General features: G+C 46.0%; 1 protein-coding gene across 9 annotated transcripts in view; it reads right to left on the bottom strand.

Annotated features, from left to right (window-relative positions):
- PROX1 (prospero homeobox 1) overlaps positions 1 to 21,322 on the bottom strand; it is a 60,028-nt gene that overhangs the window by 10,861 nt on the left and 27,845 nt on the right. For all 9 annotated transcript variants that reach the window (XM_043485692.1, XM_043485690.1, XM_043485697.1 and 6 more), the window contains one exon: positions 20,802 to 20,996. In XM_043485692.1, the coding sequence (XP_043341627.1) occupies positions 20,802 to 20,996 (195 nt within the window). The remainder of the gene's footprint in view (positions 1 to 20,801; positions 20,997 to 21,322) is intronic.

The raw sequence follows: 21,322 nt of genomic DNA, 5'->3' as shown, positions 1-21,322 counted from the left end.
GGGGCTGACTCTCAGCATCCACCTATTTCATCACCATTGTTTGTTCTTGAGTCTCCTCAGAGCAAACGAGGGCCTTGTGGGCTTAGATGAAATGGGAGAAATGGGAGGATGTTTTCAAGTCTGCTCAGGGGTGGCTGGGTTATCACACACTCACACTCACACACACACACACACACACACACACGGTGTGCTGGGTGGGTGCTTATTTTGCTGTTCTTTTTTTTTTATCAGAATGAGTGGCAAAGACACATTTTCCCCCCCGTCTTCCTCCTCCTCTTCCCAGTTGCTTTACCTTCAAGGATGATTTGTTTTATTAAACTGACTGTCCCTAGCCTCTGCAGTACATAATAAAAGCCTGACATAGCAGGCTGCCTGCCTTCTGTGTCCTGCAGACACTCATCATAAGTGTCAGGACATACCAAGGTTAGCGGTCACTGGAAGTGTGCTCGCTGGCCCAAACCTTGCCAAACGCTCTTGGCAGCTGAATGAATGTCAGAGAGAATAGACGGGGAATTATAAAGGTTAAAAAGAAGACAGCCTCTCCTATTTTCTGGAGACAGGGTAGCTGATTTTTCACACCTCTGAAACGGCCACAGGCTCATCCATCGGCCTCTTTCTGGGGATCTAAACCTTGCCCCTTGCACAGCTCCCTGTGGCTCTCTTACAATCCTCCACCCCCTTTAAAACCTGGCCCACTGGCCTCATTTCATCAGTGGAATGATGTTTGCCGAAATGGACAGAAAATAAACCAGGCATAGACCTCGCTCCCTAGCTCCACTCCCCAGTAACCAAAGGCTCACATGGCTTCTCAAGCTTATTAATCAAGAGATGACAATTTTATCAAGATGGATCATCTTTTCAGTTCATCCTTGAAACTATTTTTTTTTTTTTTCAAACTTCAGTGGAGAAATGGAAAAGGAAATCTACGTATGGGCAGAAGTGGCTAACTGCTGGGAAAGCAAAATCTTGGTTTACTATTTTGGTGAATTAGTTCTGTGTGTGGGTTCACTTTCTTCTTCCTCCTCCATTTAAAAAATACTATAAAAGGGCAATAAAGTGCTGACTGTAAGAAGACAATGTCAAGGAGAAAAGGGTACTGGTATTTTGGATACTCTTCACTGCTCGCCTTGGAGAGAGAGTTATTCTTGTCACAAACCCTTTTGTCTGCGTCTGCTGACGGCTCGCCTGTAGCCAGCAGCATACTTTAACTGTTTTGTCACCTCCTAACATCACATGCATCAGCTGTTGGGCTTTTGTTACGGGTATTGTAGAACTAATCCGCTGTGGCTGGTCTACTGTGCAGTAAATAAAACAGAAACGGGCTTCTCAGACAATTCTGCATGAATATTTCAGATGGCTTTTACAACTCCGATTCACAAAATCAAATAAATAAATAACTCCCACAGTTTCCCCCTCAGCCTTTCCCCACACACAGAAACAAAACGCCTCAAACTAGACCCAGGTGCCTCCAAGTCAACTGCATTGAGGGCCCTGACTTGAGCCTTCAAGCAATTGTTTGAGTGAAGTTGAAACAGTAGAGCTCTCTCAACTTCAGCACCAGGGTGTTCGTATTTATTATTAGACTTAAACACATCTGATTCCGAAAACTGGCTAAGTGGCTTTGAAAATCTCAAGAGCTCCTTCTCTCCTTGGGATTTCTTTAAAAAATAAATGTCATGCCATCAGAAATATATAGTTAGAGTTGCCCTATCAAACGGCTTTTATTGTTTCTATCTGCATTTTCTTCCCTTCCACTCATCTGAAAAGGGTCAAAGGAAGATGCTTGTGCCTCTAATTCATCGTAAGAGCCTTTCCAAAATGTTTAACCCATACAGGAGCACAAAAGGAAAAGCAAACTTTGGGCTGGAGTTTTCTGAAACTGAATTGATATTGCGAGTTCTCTTATGGGATAAATAATGTACTAATCATACACAGCGAGGCATTTTTATGGATGACTCATGTCTTTGGAGAAGTTAAAAAGGGCGTTTGTATGGGGCTGTATGTGCATGCTCATATGTGCATGCACACGTACACACACCCCAAGATCCTAGGAAAGGAGACAAAGTTGAGGTACTTTCCCGAGCATTCATTCACCCTGGAGTGCACATGATTCCTCTAAACAAACTCTCCCATCCCTGCTGTTTGTTAAGTAAATATTGATCAAGGAGAGACATAGTTCCTGAGGGCAGTGGCACAAGCTGGGGACTTAGACTGTAGACAGAGTGGACTCAAATGGATAAACTCTGATGCTTTACTAACTCCTTATTGAGATTATCCGATGGAAAGGCAAGAACAGATACATTATTCCTGTTCCTCTCTACTGTCTCACTCTCACTGAATTTTCCTGCCTGAGGCAGAAGAGGGGAATCTCAGAGCTATAAAAGATGGTGACAAGATATTGTGACTAGGGGTCTCCCTTCTCAGTCATGCACACGTTTATTTTGTGTGTACTAGCCAGGAACTAGCTGGCCCTTCAGAAGGGCAGAAAGGATGCTACTCAGAGGGAACCATGGGATTGGGTCCCAAAGCCCTCTCATTAGGGGGATGGATCCAGTGGGAAAACAAGCATGAATGTGCTTTGGAAAGTGAAAAGCAGTTTCCAAACGTAAGGCGGTGGTTTGAACCTTAAGGACAAGCCCACTTTCTGGGAGTCGGTTCACTGCAATTAATACATATGTGCAAAGCAGTGTTCTGAGAGATGCTCTGAGGAGGTTCACGTGGGTGATTTTATCGACGGAGTCAACACGTGGAGAAAAGTTGCTTTGTGTTTCCTATGTTTTATTTCCATCACTTCATGGTTCTGATGCGAATCTTGTCAGGGGCTGAATAGCCAAATACACTTCCCTGGGAAAGCTGGTTTTAAAACCACATCTAGAGGCTAGGTTTTGTGTTTGAGGGACTGAGCACCCCAATCAAAGAGCAAGGTGCTTGGAAGAGTTCCTGGAGAGAGTGACATGGTAGCACACACGCTATAATATGTAAAATAGACAGCCAAGGGCATGTGCTCTATGACTTAGGGAGCTCACGCTGGTGCTCTGTCAACCTAGAGAGGTGGGATGGGGTGAGAGGTGCGGGGAGGTTCAGGAGAGAGGGGCCACAGGTACACCGATGGCCCACTCATATTCATGAACGGCAGAGGCCCACACGATATTGTGAGGCAATTATCCTTCAATTACAAATAAATAAGTTTACTAAAAAAAAAGAGCTTCCACCAAATGGCTACATGGCCATTTTCACAGGCTGCTCGCACCTCTGTTAGGAAGGACGGGGATTATCGAGGGAGCCCGGGCCACAGAACTGCTTGCCCACACTACACCGAATGAGGCCGAGGAAGACTCTGTAGCCACAGCTGAGCTTTGGACTAAAGTCTCTTTGACTCTGATGCTCCAGGTGGATTCAGCCTTCAGGGACCTTACAGGATGAGGCGAGTGTGATGCCCACGAAGTCACTCAGACGGTAAAGAATCTGCCTGCAATGCAGGAGAGCTGGGTTCAATCCTTGAATCGGGAAGATGCCCTGGAGAAGGGAATGGCAACCCACTCCAGGATTCTTGCCTGGAGAATCCCACAGACAGAGGGGTCTGAAGGGTTACAGTCCATAGAGTCTCAAAGAGTCGGACACAACTAAGCGACTGACACTTTCACTTTCTTTCAGGATTAAGTTAGTGTGATGCCCACAAAGTTTTAGGCCTATGAGTGGGTTCACCTCCCTCCTACTTACGTGTTTTGCTACTTAAATATGTGAAGACTAAATGCTTATAGGAAGTGGCTGGAGTTCAAGGCTGTCCTTAAAACAAAACAACCAAAAAAAACCCCTCCATCATACACCTCCCCCCACACCATGCTTCCTAGGTCTAAGGAAAGGAACACACAGCAGTAACAGTCTGTATCATTTTTTTATAAACCTTCAAAAGAACAATGTTCTCTTGAGCAAAATTCAGTAGCATTCTGTAAACATTAATTTAAGGAAATCAATAGACTCAGTGAGCTAAAGCCATATTGCAAGATAAACTGGCCAGAGTGCCACTTTGTCAAATAGATTTTCGTTTTCTCGGCCTGATAAAGACAGTTTCAAAACGGGGCAAACGTGTTGCAACCAAGGTTTGAAAAGTATGTGGCCTTCAAACAGTCTGCTCATTTCTCCTACAAAGCTGGATAAACAGACTTTAAAAATGATAAGATGGTTCAGAATTGATCTGGCTCTCAAATTTTACATGGGGTAGATTTTTTTGGTTGTCTCACAGGAAAAGAGAAAAACACAATATCACAGGCGCATTCAGAATAGAAAATACAAGTACTTGGGAGAAGGGGTTAAACTGTCTTGAGAAAAAGAGCTCTGGGGACAGTGTCCATTGATTCTTGTCTTTAAGAAAAAAAGAAAGGAAGAAAGAAATCTTTATTCATGCTGACCTGATGGGCAAACAGACCTTCTTGCCAAAATCCAAAAGCCAAAATCTCTAGTGGATATGGAATCAGAGGTTTGAGCTGTTGGAAGCTGTTTCTTCTGTAAGGACCACCCAATGTCAAGGTCACGTGTGAGGGAGGGGCTGGGGGGCAACCCCTGGGAGAGGGCTGGGGAAGGACCCTGAGACAGCACGATCCACACTGCAGCCTCAAGGGTCCTCCCAGCCAGCCTGCAGGAGCTTCGGGGAAAATCAGGAAAAGGGGCGAAAGGAAAGCCTGTCTCTCATCTGCCGCTGTGGCAGGGACCTGCCCTGAGCTTGTGGGAATACACTTCAAGGGAACCTGCCGGCCAACCCGCGATGCCCGACCAGTCCTTATGAATGCTGACAGAGTGATGCCTGGATAGGATATGGTTGACATGGTCCATTGGTGGGAATGTAATAAAAAGGACGTTAACAGTCAGGGAAGCTGCGAGGTGGGAGGCTGAGGATTTGCCTTGTCTGGACAGTGGAACGCCACGGGAAAGGACGTCAGGCAGGGTGTGGGCACCCGGACTTCCCTCAGCAGCCCAAAGGAAGTGCCAAGGCTGCCCTGAGGGGTTCCTTTGTTTCCTCATCTGAATTTGAATCGTCTACCTTTGAAGGGGCTTCCCTAGTGCCTCATATGGTAAAGAATCTGCCTGCAGAGCAGGTGACCTGGGTTTGATCCCTGGGTGGGGAAGATCCCCTGGAGAAGGGAATGGCAACCCACTCCAGTATTCTTGCCTGGAAAGAGTGGATATTTGGAAAATAGAACTGCATTTGGAATATTCAGGGAAGCAAATTCTTACACCTTTCAGATGCTGATAATTGATAAAATGTGCTGGAATCGAGCATTTTGAGTAATTGTGACTTTCACATTAATAGAAAAGACTGTCTTCACTTTCATGCTACCTGTTAATAATTTGTGTATAACTTTAAGCTATGCAAACATTCCACTGGCTACTTTGCCTATCAAGATAAATAAAACCATCTCTCCCACAGCCCCAGAAAAAGAAGTACTAGCTTGCTAGGAACAGAAGGACACAGGCCTTTATAATAAACTCTATGAGGCTGTCAAAATTATTTTGTAGGCCTGAAATCTGGTTCACCAAATGTGCCTAAAGTGGCCAGTGTATTTGCTCATGCTTGGAGGTCTTAGCGTTATATGTATTAAGAAATATAATAATTGTCATGTTACTTGCTGTAATGAGTTTAATTTTTCTTCTCTCCCAAACTCTACACATCTCTCAAAGAGTGACTCCAAGTTTAAATAAGCATTAATCAAAATAAAACAAAAACAAAATCAGAGGGAAGAAAATATCAAAAACTAAAATCTAGTATTTTCTCCCATCCCTCCATCCCTGAGAAGCTATGAAAATACTCTCGCATCTTAAAAACAAAGGCGAGCTCCCTGCTGGAATTACTCGTCTGGTAGGTTGTTCGGATAAGATTTGGACCAAGACCATTGCATCAAAGAATCATAGTTCTGGAACTTCAGATGGAGAAAGGATCTGAGAGTTCATGTTCTACCAAAGACAGAAAAAGCCTCAGACAGGGGTCGGCAAACTTCTTCTGTAAAGGGTCAGACAGTAAATACAGAGGCTTTGTGGGCTAGGTTTGGTCTCTGTTGCATATTCTCCTTCTTTTTCACAACCCTTTATGAATATAAAAACCATTCTTAGCAAGGGTCATAAAAAAACAGACTCAGTGCCAGATCGGGCCTACAAGCCAGAGTGTGCCAACCCCTGCTCTCAGCCAAACTTAAGAGCTAGCCACTTTTCTGAAGGCCTAAAGCTCTTTGATTCTCCTCTAATCCCATGTCCCTCACTGGGTCAGCACACTAGTTGTTCCTGCGAGGGTAGCTGGGATCGACTTACCCAGATTCAACCTGCATTGTCACACCACTCTTCAGAAGTGGGTAAGGCTGCGTGTGTCTACAGGAATAGTTCATGGACCACACACAGAGATGCCAAGGACCGGGAGCCCTCCTTCTTGCCCGGCTTTGACGGGGAGCTTTTCAGTAGGCACTTCCCTGCCAGCAAATATTCAAATGCACTAAACGGAGGATTCCATCTCTCCTTCGTGATGCAGGTAATGAATCAACTTCGATGGAAAAATAAGCACTAGATAGCCACGCTGTGGCCTTCACTAACTTCAAGTCACCCCGTGAATTTTGTGCCAACCATGTCGGAGTTCAAGACAGGCTGATAGCACCTGAAGTTTAACTTTTTGCTACCATTACTGGGTGAGGCGGTGGAATGAATAGGGCCAAGCCTGGTGCCCTTCTTGGATGGGAGATTATTCAAAAACAACATGGCATCAGCTCTTCAATATTACACGAAGGGAGGCTGGGGCACAGATAATCCGCAGTTACTCCTGTTTCGTTGGAGAATGCATTACGTGATTGTTTTCTGCAGAGATTTACCTCCATAATTAAGCTGTGCCCAGGCGAACATGAAAACCAGTCTGTGTGCCCTTTATTCATGGGGATGGAGTAATAAGAGTGAGAAGCCCGAGGAGAAATGCCTAGGAAGTGGGGTTGATGCAGGACAAAGAACAGCACGGGGCAGGGTGGGCAGGAGAGAAGGCACGGGCGATGCAGATGCCAAGCGAACAGAGCTTCGGAGACCAGGTTCCGGGAGCCTCCGCCTCTCTGCTGACAACTGCTGATGCATCCCCAGTGATATCTAGGTTGTTTGGGACAAGGACTGGGGTGAAAGGCACAAAAGTCAGGAAAATTCTGCTTTGTATTCTAGGGAATTCTATGGGTTTCTCCTCCATGATTATCCTTTGTATTCACAAAACTAAGCCAGCTAAGAGTCCGTGAAGGGCTTTGACATTCCTTTTTCAAGAAAGGTAAACAGCTCAGAAAGACAGAAAAATCAATTTCAGAAGGACACCCACTGGGAGACTTTTGGAAGTCCTCTGGTAAACTACCAAAACCTCATGAGTCTTGAGGTAATGTTTGTGGTGGGAAGACTTAGGATGCTGTTGAGGGAAGCTCAGGACTCTACAGACAGATTCTTTTGTACAACTTCAGGTCACTTAAGTTGATAAATCTCTGGGAATTCCCTGGTGGTCCAGCGGTTAGGACTCGGCGTTTTCACTGCCAAGGGTGTGGGTTCAATCCCTGGCCAGGGAACTAAGATCCAGCAAGCCAAGTAGTGCAGCCAAAAAAAAAAAAAAGATAAATCTTTGAAAAATACTCTATATTGAAGAAAATGCCGTGGCCTTAAAACCATAGCCTACTTCTGCTTCTGATCATGCCTCTGCCTACACCCCTACTCAAACTCCCACACATCTGTTCTCAGTGGATATATTACCCTTTACTTAAGTCATTTTTAGGACCAGATTTTATTTTTGACTGTTAAGGTAGCTTTAAAAAAAAACAGAGGCTGAGTATAATTACCGTGAGAAAGATGGAAAAAACAAATCCAAAAGACCAGTGTGAGGATTTGATACTCCCAACCACAAACTCGGGCTTCTCTTGTGGCTCAGCTGGGAAAGAATCTGCCTGCAATGTGAGAGACCTGGGTTTGATCCCTAGGTTAGGAAGATCCCCTGGAGAAGGGAAAGGCTCCCCACTCCAGAATTCTGGCCTGGACAATTCCATGGACTAGTCCATGGGGTTGCAAAGAGTCGGACACAACTGAGAAACTTTCACTTCAGTCACAACTACAAACTCAGACATATAGAATCCCAGTGGAAAAGACTTTTATGATCGATTTATGATCATCTGGGACATGCTCAAAGGAAAGGGTGATGTTGCTTTTGCAAAAACTACCAACCGAGCCTCAGAGTGAAGGGAGTTACGACATCTAAAACAATTAACTCTGTCCTGAAAGAGGGGACGTTGTATATGCTACAAAAATTAACACGTATTACACAGGCTGGCTGTTTGGGATGAACTGTGGCCTCGATGGAATGTGTGTGGGGACAGGTATACGGCTCTCTGTTTGCTTGTTCAGGTCCACATCTATCATCTCCTAAAAAACCCACAGGCGTGAGGGCTTCATGGATGAATGTCCTCACTGTTTGGCTGCCTTAGCCAACACAACAAAGTGAGCAGCACATATAATGACAATAAATTGTCTATGAATTTGAAAAATTCATCGCTCTAATCCCAGCAAGGGAGTTGCCATGTCTCCAAGGACAGTGTTGAAAGATCTGCAAAGAGGACCTTGGGAGAACACTAAACTGGGCACCCTGGAGAGTTTTACTGAGATAATGAAGCTGCAGCAGAGCCCCAAGGGTGGACGTGGCTCCACGTGGACGCCATCTGTATTCCCAGGGGCTCCACAGCCACTGCTTAAAGCTTTGCATCATGCACAGGACTTGTGTTGAGAAAACAGAATGTCTTCTATTCTAGAACTGCAGAATTTCAGAGCTAGAACAAAGCTCTGTCTTTAATCTTATCACTTTCCGGGTGAACAAAGTGGAGCCCAATGAGGCAGGTGCTGCCAGGGGCAGACCCCCCAACCCAGGGCCCCTTCCACCTTACCCTCGCATCTCATTACTGCCCTTCTCATCCGGAACCCATGACTCCAGATGCCCAGAACTCCTGCAGGCTGCTGTCACCTTTATAGCCAACCTTGGGGCAGAAGGAACTGCTTTCTCTTTTCAAAGCCAATTTTGCACTGACTCTCTGTCCCAATTCTAAGGAGAAGTCCCTGTTTGCTCTTCGGGTTTGTTTGTTTTCCTGTTTAGGGTCAGCAGGAAACGATGCAGTAGTGGGGTTACTGATAGCAGCGACAAGGTAATTTTTCTTTGGCTTACTAATGAATGAAAGCAAAGGCTTATACAGTGCTTACTTTCTGCTAATATATTCGTGGACATTCATTTGATTCTCACACCAACTCTGTGAGGTAGGCACTATCATTTCCCCCGTTTTATGGATGAGGACACTAAGGCAGGCGCAGAGAGGGTAAGACACTTGCCAAGGTTTCACTGCTAAAAAGAGTCAGTGCTGGGGTTTGATCCCAGGGACTGGCTCCAGACTCTAGGCTCTTAAATTCCACTATTATGAGTCCAGGACCTCTGACATTGAAGGATTCCCTGGTGGCTCAGATGGTAAAGGACCCACCTACAATGCAGGAGACCCGGGTTCGATCCCTGGGTTGGAAAGATCCCCTGGAGGAGGGTATGGCAACCCACTCCAGTATTCTTGCCTGGGAAATCCCATAGACAGAGAAGGCTGGTGGGGTCCCAAAGAGACATGATTGAGTGACTAACACTTTCACTTTCACAGACAATGAAAAGACTTCCCCAAAGGAATTCCCTTTTAAGATCTCAAGGTGATGTTTTTATAACTAAAAGAACAACTTCTTGAAAGGGAACATTTTGTTTCCTGCTTGAGAATAATACAGAGACCAGAGCTTTCTTGCCTTAGTGGTCATATTTAGACACTCATGCTCAAGGCTAAGGCTGTGTCTTCATGATGTCAAACACTCCAGTACTTTACCTATAAAAACACTGAAAACATTAGCACAGCAGGATGGATCTGTACATTTTTTATGTGCTGGATACGTTCCGCAGACACCATCAGATTTGCTGGAATACTTGCCAAGGGTCTCATAAAAAGGTCTCACAGGGTCATTTTAACCAGAAAGTGGTACCGAGATGCTACTCAAGAAATCCAACTTCTGAGGATGAACTTTTGGGACAATCAAAAAAGTCCCATTGGAGGTAAGGGATAAAGCCAGGATGTGGCTGCCCCCTCCAACTCTCCCTATCGTCCTGGAATTGTAACTGCACCTCCAGAAAACACGGTCCTGCCGGAAGAGCATTATAGAAATGATGGGGGCAGCCCACATATTGTATGAGATTAGACTTTTAAAAAGGATTAGCGCTCCTTAATCTGGAGAGATGAAGATTAAGAGGGAGTAGTGATCAAAGTCTATAAAATCAGATAGGAAATGGAGAATATGGCCCCAGTACTGTTCGTAAATCCCAGGATAGTCTAACCAGGGCTACCCCTTTGGAGTTCCAGGGAAATCACTTTAACAGCCATAAAAAGAAGATACAATTTTCACAGCAGGTAATACATTTAGAGAATTATTATCTTGAGGAGTGGTGTACTCTGAGAATGAAGTTAGATTTTATAAAAGGTTTAAATAAACCCAAGGGTGATAAAACCATAATGATCTAATAATGGGAGGTTAAGAATGTTCTGGGGACACCCTGAATCTTTTGAAAATGATGCAATCAATGACAGGTACCCGCCTCTCCTGACATGCTCCTTGCCCAGGGCTGGTGGCCTAATGATCTGCCCACTTCTCTCCTCCCTTTGTGACCTAGCTTTGTTCCTAATATTCAGACCAGGGCTTAGAGACTAGAAAAGCTCGAAAACCTACTACAAAACAGCAACTCATTCCTCGAAGGGGGTTTTCTTCGATCCTTACCAGGGTCTTTGTCTCAGGATTCTGAATAAACTTATGAACTTATTTTTCCTTTCTGTATACCTTAAAATTAAAATCTACATTTTACTCCAACATAGAGACACTGGAAACCTCTTATGTTGCAGTGGTGCTGGGATAAAATTGGTTAAACTCTCTACTGGAGAAACTCCTCATAATACGCTAACAGAGATCAATTAATTCACATTGAAGGGGAAATTAAACATACCGATTATGTAGTACCCATCACAGCCCAAGATATTAAGCTCTAAAATTTACTGCAGTTAATGTAGAAATCAGCACACCTTAACAAAAGCTGTGGCTCCGTCCAATACATAGAGGAAAACTTGAGAGAAATGTTTTAGTTCCTTTTCAAAACAGCCATGCGTTCGTCACTTTCAATATCTAATAATAGGTCGTCGTTGGGGGCTGGGGAGGGTATGACAGCGGACAGAGGCAGAGGGGAGGGGATTTGGGGAGTGGGTAGAGTGAGATCAAGATTCCATTCAGAGAAAAGGAACCTTCCGGATGACTATAACATGCTCGGCGAGGCATGAAGAATATTTTCTGTACTCACACTTTAGACTGCTTACTGAAAAATTGGTAAAATGTGGCAATGCACAGAAGGGAATAAAACAGCCAAGGAGAGAAAAGGGCTGGGGAGACGTAGGGCTAGAGGAGAAAGGTATCCATCTCAAAGCCATATCTAATAATGCTTCATTCTAACCCTAAGGACCATCATAAGCTGGAGCAATCCCTGGGTATCTTTTCAAAGCGCAAGTTTGAAAACATCAACCCTCACCCTGGGGGCGCTTTTCGGAGTCACACGGATTCATCCGGGAAAGGGCAGACCAGGAAGGTGGGAAGAGGTGGGGTCGGGTTCAAGGGTGCAGAGTCACCATGTTTTGTGTGGTACACTTTTGAAGGCTCTGGGCAAACATGCTGGGACATCTGGAGTTCAGAAGTCGAGGAAAAGGGGGGAAGAACCAGGAAGATGAATACTCGATCATCAGCGACACAAAAGAACGGAGCAAAAAGAAGCCTGGATGTGGGCACCGGCGTCTGGCAAGGAGGCCGCCAGCAGGGCTAATGAAGCATTTGTGGTGCAGGATGATTGCCAACGCAACAAAGAAGATGTGCTTGGGCTCTGCAGATGTGCCAGGGCCCCCAGAGCAAAATAATGACATAATCACCATCAGTGTCACAGACCAGACAGTACACAAGGTGACGGGGAGGGGGCTGTAACACACACACGGGGAGGACCCGCCGGGGCCCACTGCGGCTGCGCCCGGAGGCCCGGGATGCGGGCACGACCGCGTGCCCACCTCTCTCTAGCGGAGTCTCACTTCCTAAGGTGAGGCGTGTCCCTGCCACCCATCACCCACCGGTGGCTGTTTTGTCTTTTTTTTTTCCTCCAGTCCTAGCTACTCCTGATGAAGCCACAGAAATCGGAAAAGCTTAGGAGAGATTTGGACTGGTTGGAAAAGGCTTGGAAAAAGAGAGAAACGGAAGAAACGGAAGGGAGAGAGTTTTGAGTCAGACACCCTCTGATTTCTGCTAAGCTCTGTGCTCTGACTTCCATGACCCTAGCCACCAAGCCTGAGGGATAAACATGAGCATGGGGTGTCGTCAAGGGTTCCTGCTGCAAAGAAAATGCAAGCCATATTTTGGGGAGCGTGGGAGCGAGGGCCACACAGTAGCAATAAAGAGTCCACCTCAAAGAGCCTCACAGCGACATGAAGGCAGGAGCAGGCTGCCCCGTCCGTTTTAAACAAGGTCGCTCCGCCGGCCTCGTCACCTGGCCTGGCTCCTAGTCCGTAAGGTGGGTGTGTTAGGACAGCTGTCTGGCTTTTAAGTGACTTTTGTCAGTTTGAAAGTGAAAGTCTGTTTGAGGAGCTGAAAGAACAATAGCCCAGAGGCCGGAAGAAGGGCTGGCAACACAAAGGACCTAGACTACACTACTGTCCCTTTTCATGGCTTCTACTGAAAGATTCATAAGAATAACTTAAATTTTTTATGACCTCCCCCCGCCCCGTTTTTGGTATGACTATATGAGTTGTGTCAACTTCCCGATCCAGAGTTCTCTCTAAATAGCAAAGGGTCTGTTGTGAAAGCGTCTTCAAAGAGCGGTGGGGACAGAATTGCTTCTGGGCATCCTGCAGATCCCTTTCTCCAGAAGACACAGCTCTGAGGGACACAGAGATGCTCTTTCAATACGGGTCCCTTCCGCCTCGAGGTCCCCACAAACCCTCCTGCCCCATGATCTTAAGCCTCTCTGACGTGCTGGTTCAACTGCTCCTAGGAAGAAGGATTCTATTTGCTTTCTTGGCTTCCCTCTGTTTCACAGGAACAGTAGTATAATAATCACTCCTGGCTCTCTTTTCCCCTTACTTTTCAAATAGCTGTCTCCACGGTGCGTCTTTATTTGGCGCCTCAGCTGAAAGGGCAGGGGTGGGGGGGTGGGGGGAGGGGCGATGGGGAGCAGCTTCTGTTTGTTTTCTGTCATGTTACCAAATAATTGGCTTGGGGCAATCGCTGAAGGTGAAACAATATTTTAAAACTGGGATGATCTACTTTCAAGAACCAAAGTCCAACGCTTCATCAAAAAGTGTGTTTGCCCAAACACTTATTCTGGCAAATGTACGCCGAAGCAGTTAAGAGAAGTGAGTGAGTGGTCATTCCATTTTCTGCCCTATGACTTGAAAAAGAACCAAACAGTTACAGTGCAGTCAAATCCTGGGGGCAGGGTTAGGGTGGGGTGAGGAAAATTTGATTGAAAATGTTATCTGTCACGTGAAAAGGGATCATCAACTTCTGAACAAGCTTGGGGTTTGCTAAATGAGTCTGTTTAACCTCGGCGAAACAAACAGGCTGCTTTTCAAAAGGTGGTTAGAACCTCTACAGACATTTAATCCAGGATGGGCGGAACACAGTGATACTAACCCCCTGAAAGCTCCAACCACCACCAGCGGCACTCAGCGGAGAACCAGCTCCCTTTCTCCTATTGATAACCCTTTGTGGGGCGCAGAGAAAGAGGCGAGGCAAGGAGAACTGAATGTCAGACAATGGCCATCATGCCACACAGTCTCTGAACTTTCCTCATCTCTGAAGGACAATTAATTATGAAGGCCTTAGGGGTAGGTCGAAGCAAGGGAAAAGCCCACTGCCGTCCCAGCACCGTGGCTGCCCCCTCTGTGTTTGCTAAATGGCTCTGCCTGTTGGGGTACAGCCACCAAGAGGGCCAATAGATAGATCACTGGGTAGGTGGGGGGGTGGGGGGAGGTGGGGGAGGAAAGCAAAAGATTTTTTGTGTGTGCGCCTGCCCTTGTATAATTCTATTCTCACTGTGAACTCATCCATACACAAAACACAAGGACAATTTTTTTTTTTTTTTAAAGAGAGAAAAGCCACAGGGTAGGTTGCAGCAGAAACGGCCTCTCAGTGGTGTGTTAAAAAGGATGGTCTTTTTCACCAAATCATTTCACAGAGGCAAAACAGACAAACACAAAGAGTTGAGACTTTTTCTCCGACATTAAATGGAGTAACTGATAAGGTCAGACATATGATACCTAAAGACATGAATCTGTGAACTCTTGAAGTCAAAGGGCCTCTCTGTGCCGAGGAACAATCTTTCAAAGGAAATAGATCATAGAACTCCACTGAATCCGCTTTAAACTTTATGAAGCAGGAGGAGAAAAAGCTCTAAGTAGGGAAGCTTGACAGAAGAGCCTTGAACTATTTTCTGAAGGAAAGATGAGACCCTCCCTGGGCTGCCACAAAACATCTTTTTTTTTTCTAAAGGCTCCTCTGAACTTCGATATGTGCCAAGACACTGCCATTGAAAGCCGTATAATTATGTGCTATAGCCACTGTAGAAAACGCTTTGTTCCCCCCAACAAAGGACAATAAGCAAAGTAAAGCGACATTACACTGTATCTTTTTCTTTAAGAATGTTGAGAAAGGTCATGGAATGCTATAACTAATAAAGCTGTTGAGTAAGGAGGTTTGAACGTTGATCTTACTGCGCTTGAATGTAACCCGATGACAAAAAAGACACAGGGCGCTAAAAATGCAACGACATGACCAAATAGATGATAAACCGATGGGCCCGCTTCATTATACCCATCAACACCTTGAATCCCAAAAGGATGGGGGTGCAGAAACGAAGCTTGGGGTCCACACGTCGCCCCGCCCCCCCCCCCCACCCAGTCTGGTGTCCTTTACTGCTCTCTCCTTCAAATTTCAGGCAATCATCCCGAAGAAGGAGCGTGTTCCCAGACAGCCATGTGCGTACAGATATTTAGAGAACATTCATTTAGTCTCTTAAAAGATCAATTTGGCTTGTCAGTGGGGGCACTGGCAGGGAAAGAAACGGTAAAGGTTTCTTTTCCCTCCTCGCCACCCACCAAGAGTGCGCTGTGCGATCATTTAAATGGCGCCTCAGCTTCGAGGCCAAAAGACTGCAAGAGGAGGAAAAGGGTTTTCCTCCTGTGCCAGTTTTCCAAATGATCACTCATATTTAAGTATCTATTTGGAGCAGAGGGAAGCGCTTCCTAAATCCACCTGTCCCCATTTTTCTTTAAAGAGATGACAGGGCGAATGAAAGACTTCCAAATATATTAAATCTTCTTACACACGCACTGTGTGGCAAGCGGGAGTGGGCTGGGAGTGGGGGTGCGCCTGGTGGAGGGAGTAGATGCGGTGTGTGTGTTTAAGTGTCAAGAGTTTGGGGGGGGGGTGTTTTGGTGGGGGTGGGGGAAGCATGTGAGGAGTCCTGCCTTTCCATTTTCTCTCTAAGGAGAAAAGACACAGAGGCAGGCCTACAGAAGGACCCTTCCTGCTTGTCATGTGACACCTAGGAAAAAAAAAGTCAAACCACAAACTGCAGGATGGAGCGTCCACCGGGTGAGTTATGCATATCTTAGGAAATGACATTTACAAGCCTACTAATCAATGAATCAAGGTCTCTGCTATTTGCTCCTAAGCCTTCCATCCAAAGCCCTGGGTCTTTATTGAGGGCAAGGGTAGTCAGTCCCTCTTCCTTGGAGTTTGCACCCAGCCTGCAGTTAATTGGGTAGTCACTGATAACCCCCGGGGGACGCCTGGCTGATCACGGCAGGGAAGAGCTAGCTTCCAGGACTGGAGAAGGAGAAGGCCGTTCAGTGCGGCCTGGAAACTGACAGTGAGCCTTGCCTTCTTTCCGGCCACAGTTGTGAGGGAAACAGAAAAGCAATTCAACTGGATGTGCGCACCCCTACAGTCAGAAGGCTCCGCCTGGATGAAGGTGCCCACCACATTCTCTTCCCAACCTACACCCAGGCCATGCCAGACCCCCCATCTCTGGGTTGTTCTGCCTTTCTCGGAGGCCAGCCTGCCACAGTCAATCCGGAGCGGATGTCTTCTGGGTCTCCTTAAGCAGTGCGTTTAACCTCCGTGACTTACACGGATCAGTTGCCTTCACTGAGTTCTTTGCAGAAACGTGTAAAAGCGCCTTGGAAACTGACAGGGCGCACCCGCCTCCATTCCCCGCCAGAGTTGTGAGAGAAACACAGAAGTAATAAAACTGCACTCCTATGCTTCTAAAGTCAGAAGTATCGGTGTGATTTAAAAACTGGGAAGGAATCCCAAACCTCCTTTCCCTCCCCATAAAAACCAATTTTGGAAGCTCTTCAAAGTGAAGTGAGAATGAAGCATGGAAATATATACCATAACACCTGGAAAGACAAATTTATTGTTGCCAATCTCATTTACCGTGAGAAGCGGGAGTGAAAAGCGGCCTGTCGCGGACATGCCGCTCCGCACACCTTCGCGCACTCGCGTTGGGAGGGAGGTGCCCGACTCCTGTCCCGTGGCCAGCTGTCTTCCCTTGAGCACAAGCTGAGAGCGTGGCTCACCCCCCCGCCCCCTACGGTGTCTTCTCCCCCCCCCCCTGGGTCTGCTGAAGCTCTCACCACCCCAAGTCTGAGGGCCGTGCCAAGAATCTTGGCAATTGTGTAAACTGATACAAAAGGCAGAACAGCCTCGCCTGTCACTTAGGAGGTCCTGACTCACACAGGCCAGGAAATGCAAGGGTCTAGAAGAGGAGGGAGATGCAAGCCATTCCTTCTGCGCTAGTGATAAACCTTCCCCATCTGCTTAATTTTCCCATAGGCCAGGGGTCAGCAGCCACTCCAGCCTTGCGAGCCATCGGCGGCGGGGGCTGGGGGGGCTGGGGCTTCGCGGTGACAGAGGCGCTACCAGCAAGCTTATGACAGAGGCAGAGATGGAGCAGGAAGCTGAAAAAAAGACAAGCGTAGGAGAGCAAGAAGGAAGGAGAAAGTGGTAGAGAGAGACAGACAGCATCAGCCTTACCCTTGCTCTCTTTCCCTGGCTCCTCTATTCCCACTTGCTTAGAGCTACTTTAAAAACAGTATAAAGCTTTAGGCAAGCTGAAGTTTTCCTTGTGTTAATATCCATATCATCATTAGTACTCACATTAAATTAGTTAATATTGGTAGAACACTTAGAAGAATGCCCATGATAAACAGGGGGCTTCCCCGGAGGCTCAGTGGTAGAGGATCCGGTGCAATGAAGGAGACCCAGGAGGCGAGGGTTCGATCCCTGGGCTGGGAAGGTCCCCTGGAGGAAGGCATGGCAACCCACTCCAGTATTCTTGCCTGGAGAATCCCATGGACAGAGGAGCCTGGCGGGCTACAGTCCACAGGGTCACACACAGTTGGACGCAACTGAAGCGAGTTAGCATGCACACATGCACGATAAACAGAATAAACAGTCAATAAATGTTAGCTATTTCATCATTGCTACAAGCCACTGATTAACTGATTGAGAAATTTAAAACTGCAATCAAGAAAGATGTTTTACTACTTGGCCAGCTAATACTCAGTTGGTTTAATGTATTCCTTTGAATTGACTGGCTCTTCAGGCGTCATGTAGACATAACTTCGGTCTCTCTACCAGGCCCCATCTCTGTTTAAAAATGTAAGGAGAAACAAGGTGTGCGGTTCTCTACTTCACCATCTTCTTCACTAGCTCATTCAGACTACAGATGTACCTGACTTGATCTTCGGGGGAGAAACATAGATGGGGAAGTCGAGGGGTGAGGACAACAGCAGCTGAAATATCAGCTCGAGGTGCTGGGTTTACCTCTGCTCAGCGCCACCGCCCAGACTGGGAAAGCGACAGCGATAAGACAGTGCCTTTTAAAGCATCTCACTTAAGCACTGACCTCCATGCACCAAGGTACAGAAGAGAAGGATTATCTCATCTGAAGCTTTTCTTAACCAGTGCCCCAAACTTACTAAATTAAAAACTAAAGAGAGGCTGAATTAAAAACTCTTCTGTGAACATAAGTGGCGGCGAGGCTGTGTATGTGCATACATATGCGTAAGTGAAGGGGGCAGCGCAGAAGCCAGCTCCTGCCTCATGTTTAGTGCATTTCCGGAAGGAGTCTAGTTTTTTACCAAAGGAGGAATAAGGCCCAGAATAGTCCAATAACTTGTCTGAAGTCACATGAGAAGTGACAAAACTGCTCCCTGGGCCCCATACTCTTTGCGCTGAAGCAGTCTTAAAATAGACACTGCAGATAAAGGAGAGGTGGCCTGGCTGGAAGTGGATATGATTCACAAAGAGAGGAATATCAGATGTTAATCATATTAAAGGAGGATTTAGATGATGCTAAATGGAGCAGCTTGCTGGGTACCTCTTGATGCCAGCCATCCCCTGTTTGTGTTGTTTTGGCCCTTACGCTGAGTAGGGGATTAAAACCAACCAGGTAAGGTTTAAATGACCCTAAAAAATCCTAATGGGCACTGTCAGGATTTGTTTTCTCAAGTATGTTACTCAGCAAAAATGCACAAACCATCCCATGAATCTCAGGCAATTCTTTTATGAAGCTTGACGCACACTGCCAAATGAATATTTATCATAATAAACTGTAATTAGTTCACCAGCATACCGTTGAATTCTCTTAGCTCAAAGTTGACAGCAATAGACTTATCAGAAAGGTGATGGGGAGCTGTGAAGCTTTTAACAAGATTTCTGTAAAACATTTAGCCATCGTCATTGTGTAGGGGACACGGGTTCAATACCTGGTCAGGGAACTAAGATTCCACATGACATGTAAAATTGCTTAGCCATAGTCATATTCCTCAGCTTTAGGAGAAACCTCCTAGGGTGTTCTGTAGATATAGTAAAGCCTATATCTTTTACTATAGTGAAGTCTCTGTTATGAGACTTTAAAATAGTGAGGCAGTAAATACAAAAGGGCTTCCCTGGTGGCTCAGATGGTAAAGAATCTGCCTGCAATGCGAGAGACCTGAGTTCAATCCCTGAGTTGGGAAGATCCCCTGGAGGAGGGCAAGGCAACCCACTCCAGTATTCTTGCCTGGAGAATTCCCATGGACAGAGGAACCCAGTGGGCTACAGTGCATGGGGTCCAAAGAGTCTGGAGAAGTCCCATGGACAGAGAAGCCTGGTAGGCTACAGTCCATGGGGTCACAGAGAGTCGGACATGACTGAGCGACTAAGCATAGCACACGTACAAGAAGGATCCTCAATTCTAGTATGTTCAGCCAAGGAAAGACTATGCTTATACCCCATTTGACAAGAAAAATACACTGGTCTTGGATAGCAAAGAGAAATGGGTGGCTTGCCATATAAACACTCTAACTTTCAAGGAAAAACCATGACTTTCCCACTGCTAAGCTTCTACAGTCAGTTCTTTCTAAGCTGCCCAAACAGATCTGCTAAAACCACTGGGATATAGGCCCCTTCAGAGGAGTGGGCGTGCGGTGGGGCAGCGGGGGTCAGTTCATTATTGACGAGGCCAGACCAAGGTGTCCCTCTCTCCTTCAGCGTTGAAAACTTGGTAGGGACTGAGGTTACCTATCTGTGTAAGGAAAGAAGAATATTAACATAAGGTCCCCACACGAGCAGATGTGGGAGAAAAGTTCTCCTCAATGATACTAGAAAAGGACCAACTTGGTAAAATCACAGCCTGTCCACTCTTCATCATCAGGAGATCAGCCTGCAGAACCCTTGCCCCGTTCCCACCTCCACCCATTGTTGCCCCAGCCAGTAAGGCTCAGCAAAATGCCTTTGTGGGTACTGGGAGATTCGCTAGTGTTGTCTCATGAAGAGTCATCACGTTGCAATGAAAAATGCTTGCTGAGGCATCACATCAGCCAGCAAAGAAATGCCTTACTCATAGCCACACATCTCTTATTTTTGCATAGATACTGCTTTCTGGGAATCATCACTACTGTTTCATAGGTACCTATAATATGTAGGTTGTAGACATACAGAAGTGTGTATAAGACCTTATGAATGGAGAGCAGTATGCTTCTGAAGCTACACGTATGCAAAATGAACATATGAGGGTGTCCTCCCAAAAGGACAACAGCAGAAACAGACAAGCAGAGATGTTGATGGAGCTCTTCTAATAGGTACTTAGTAAATTCTCACACCATTTCTTCCAGAAAGGAAATGAATGCTGACGAAAGTTAGAAACCATGGAATCACTCCCCAGTCAATCCTTCTGGACTTTTTAAGAGGCAATTTTTGAAGCTACCACTGAACAGAGCATCCTATGTCAGCCATATATACGAGCCGGAACCTAAAAGCGCAAAACACCTCTTGGGGTAGAGACCTCTTTTCTGGAAAGGGAATCATTCTCTGTGTGTTCCTTGCTGCCATTTTCTTTGGATTGTCCACTTCCCTCTTGTGTGGCCACACGCATCTCCCATGCCAGCAGCAGAGGTGGGGGACGGGAAAGGAAGCAGAAGTGGGTCAGCTCCCAGGACTCTGACAGGACCCAGGGGGAGCTCTTCATAGCCACTCTACCTCTTGCCCTACTGGTGGACACTTGTGTGAGATACCAAGGCGGAAAAAAAAAAAAGGACAGATTTGGGACATTTCTAAAGAAAATTAAAAAAAAATTTTTTTTTAAAGGGGGGAATGACCAAAAAATAAAGATGAGTTCCTACCTCAAAGTCATTTGCCTTATTGTAGTGCATGTTCAGAGCTCTGTACAGCTCACAGTCTCTGGTTATAGACAGCTCTTCAGTACTGGTGACCCCATCGTTGATGGCTTGACGTGCGTACTTCTCCATCTGAATGTAGTAAAACTCACGGAAATTGCTAAACCACTTGATGAGCTGAGAGGTGATGCACCTGTTGAACTGTTAAATTTAAATGTTGAAAAGGATAAGAACATTGCCATTTTTCCCCTTCATTCTTTAAGCATTTGAAACATTTTTAACGTCCCCCTCCCCTCCTTACTTGGAAAGGTTCTTTTTTTAATTCTACTCAAATAGTGGCAAGACAGGCAAGAGCAATGATATTCTCATGGGATATAATAAAATCGACCAACAATGAAAACTGCATCTCCACCCTCCGACACCTCAAATGGAAACCCCATGTTCTAAATCTGATTTTCCCTAAGCAGTATATCTTATTTGCAACATGGTTCTTCATCTTGCAGTAGAACCAATTGCATTTGTATACT

This window comes from Cervus canadensis, chromosome 13, assembly GCF_019320065.1.
Source record: "Cervus canadensis isolate Bull #8, Minnesota chromosome 13, ASM1932006v1, whole genome shotgun sequence".
Taxonomy (NCBI): Eukaryota; Metazoa; Chordata; class Mammalia; order Artiodactyla; family Cervidae; genus Cervus; species Cervus canadensis.
This window is presented reverse-complemented; position numbering and strand designations above follow the sequence as displayed.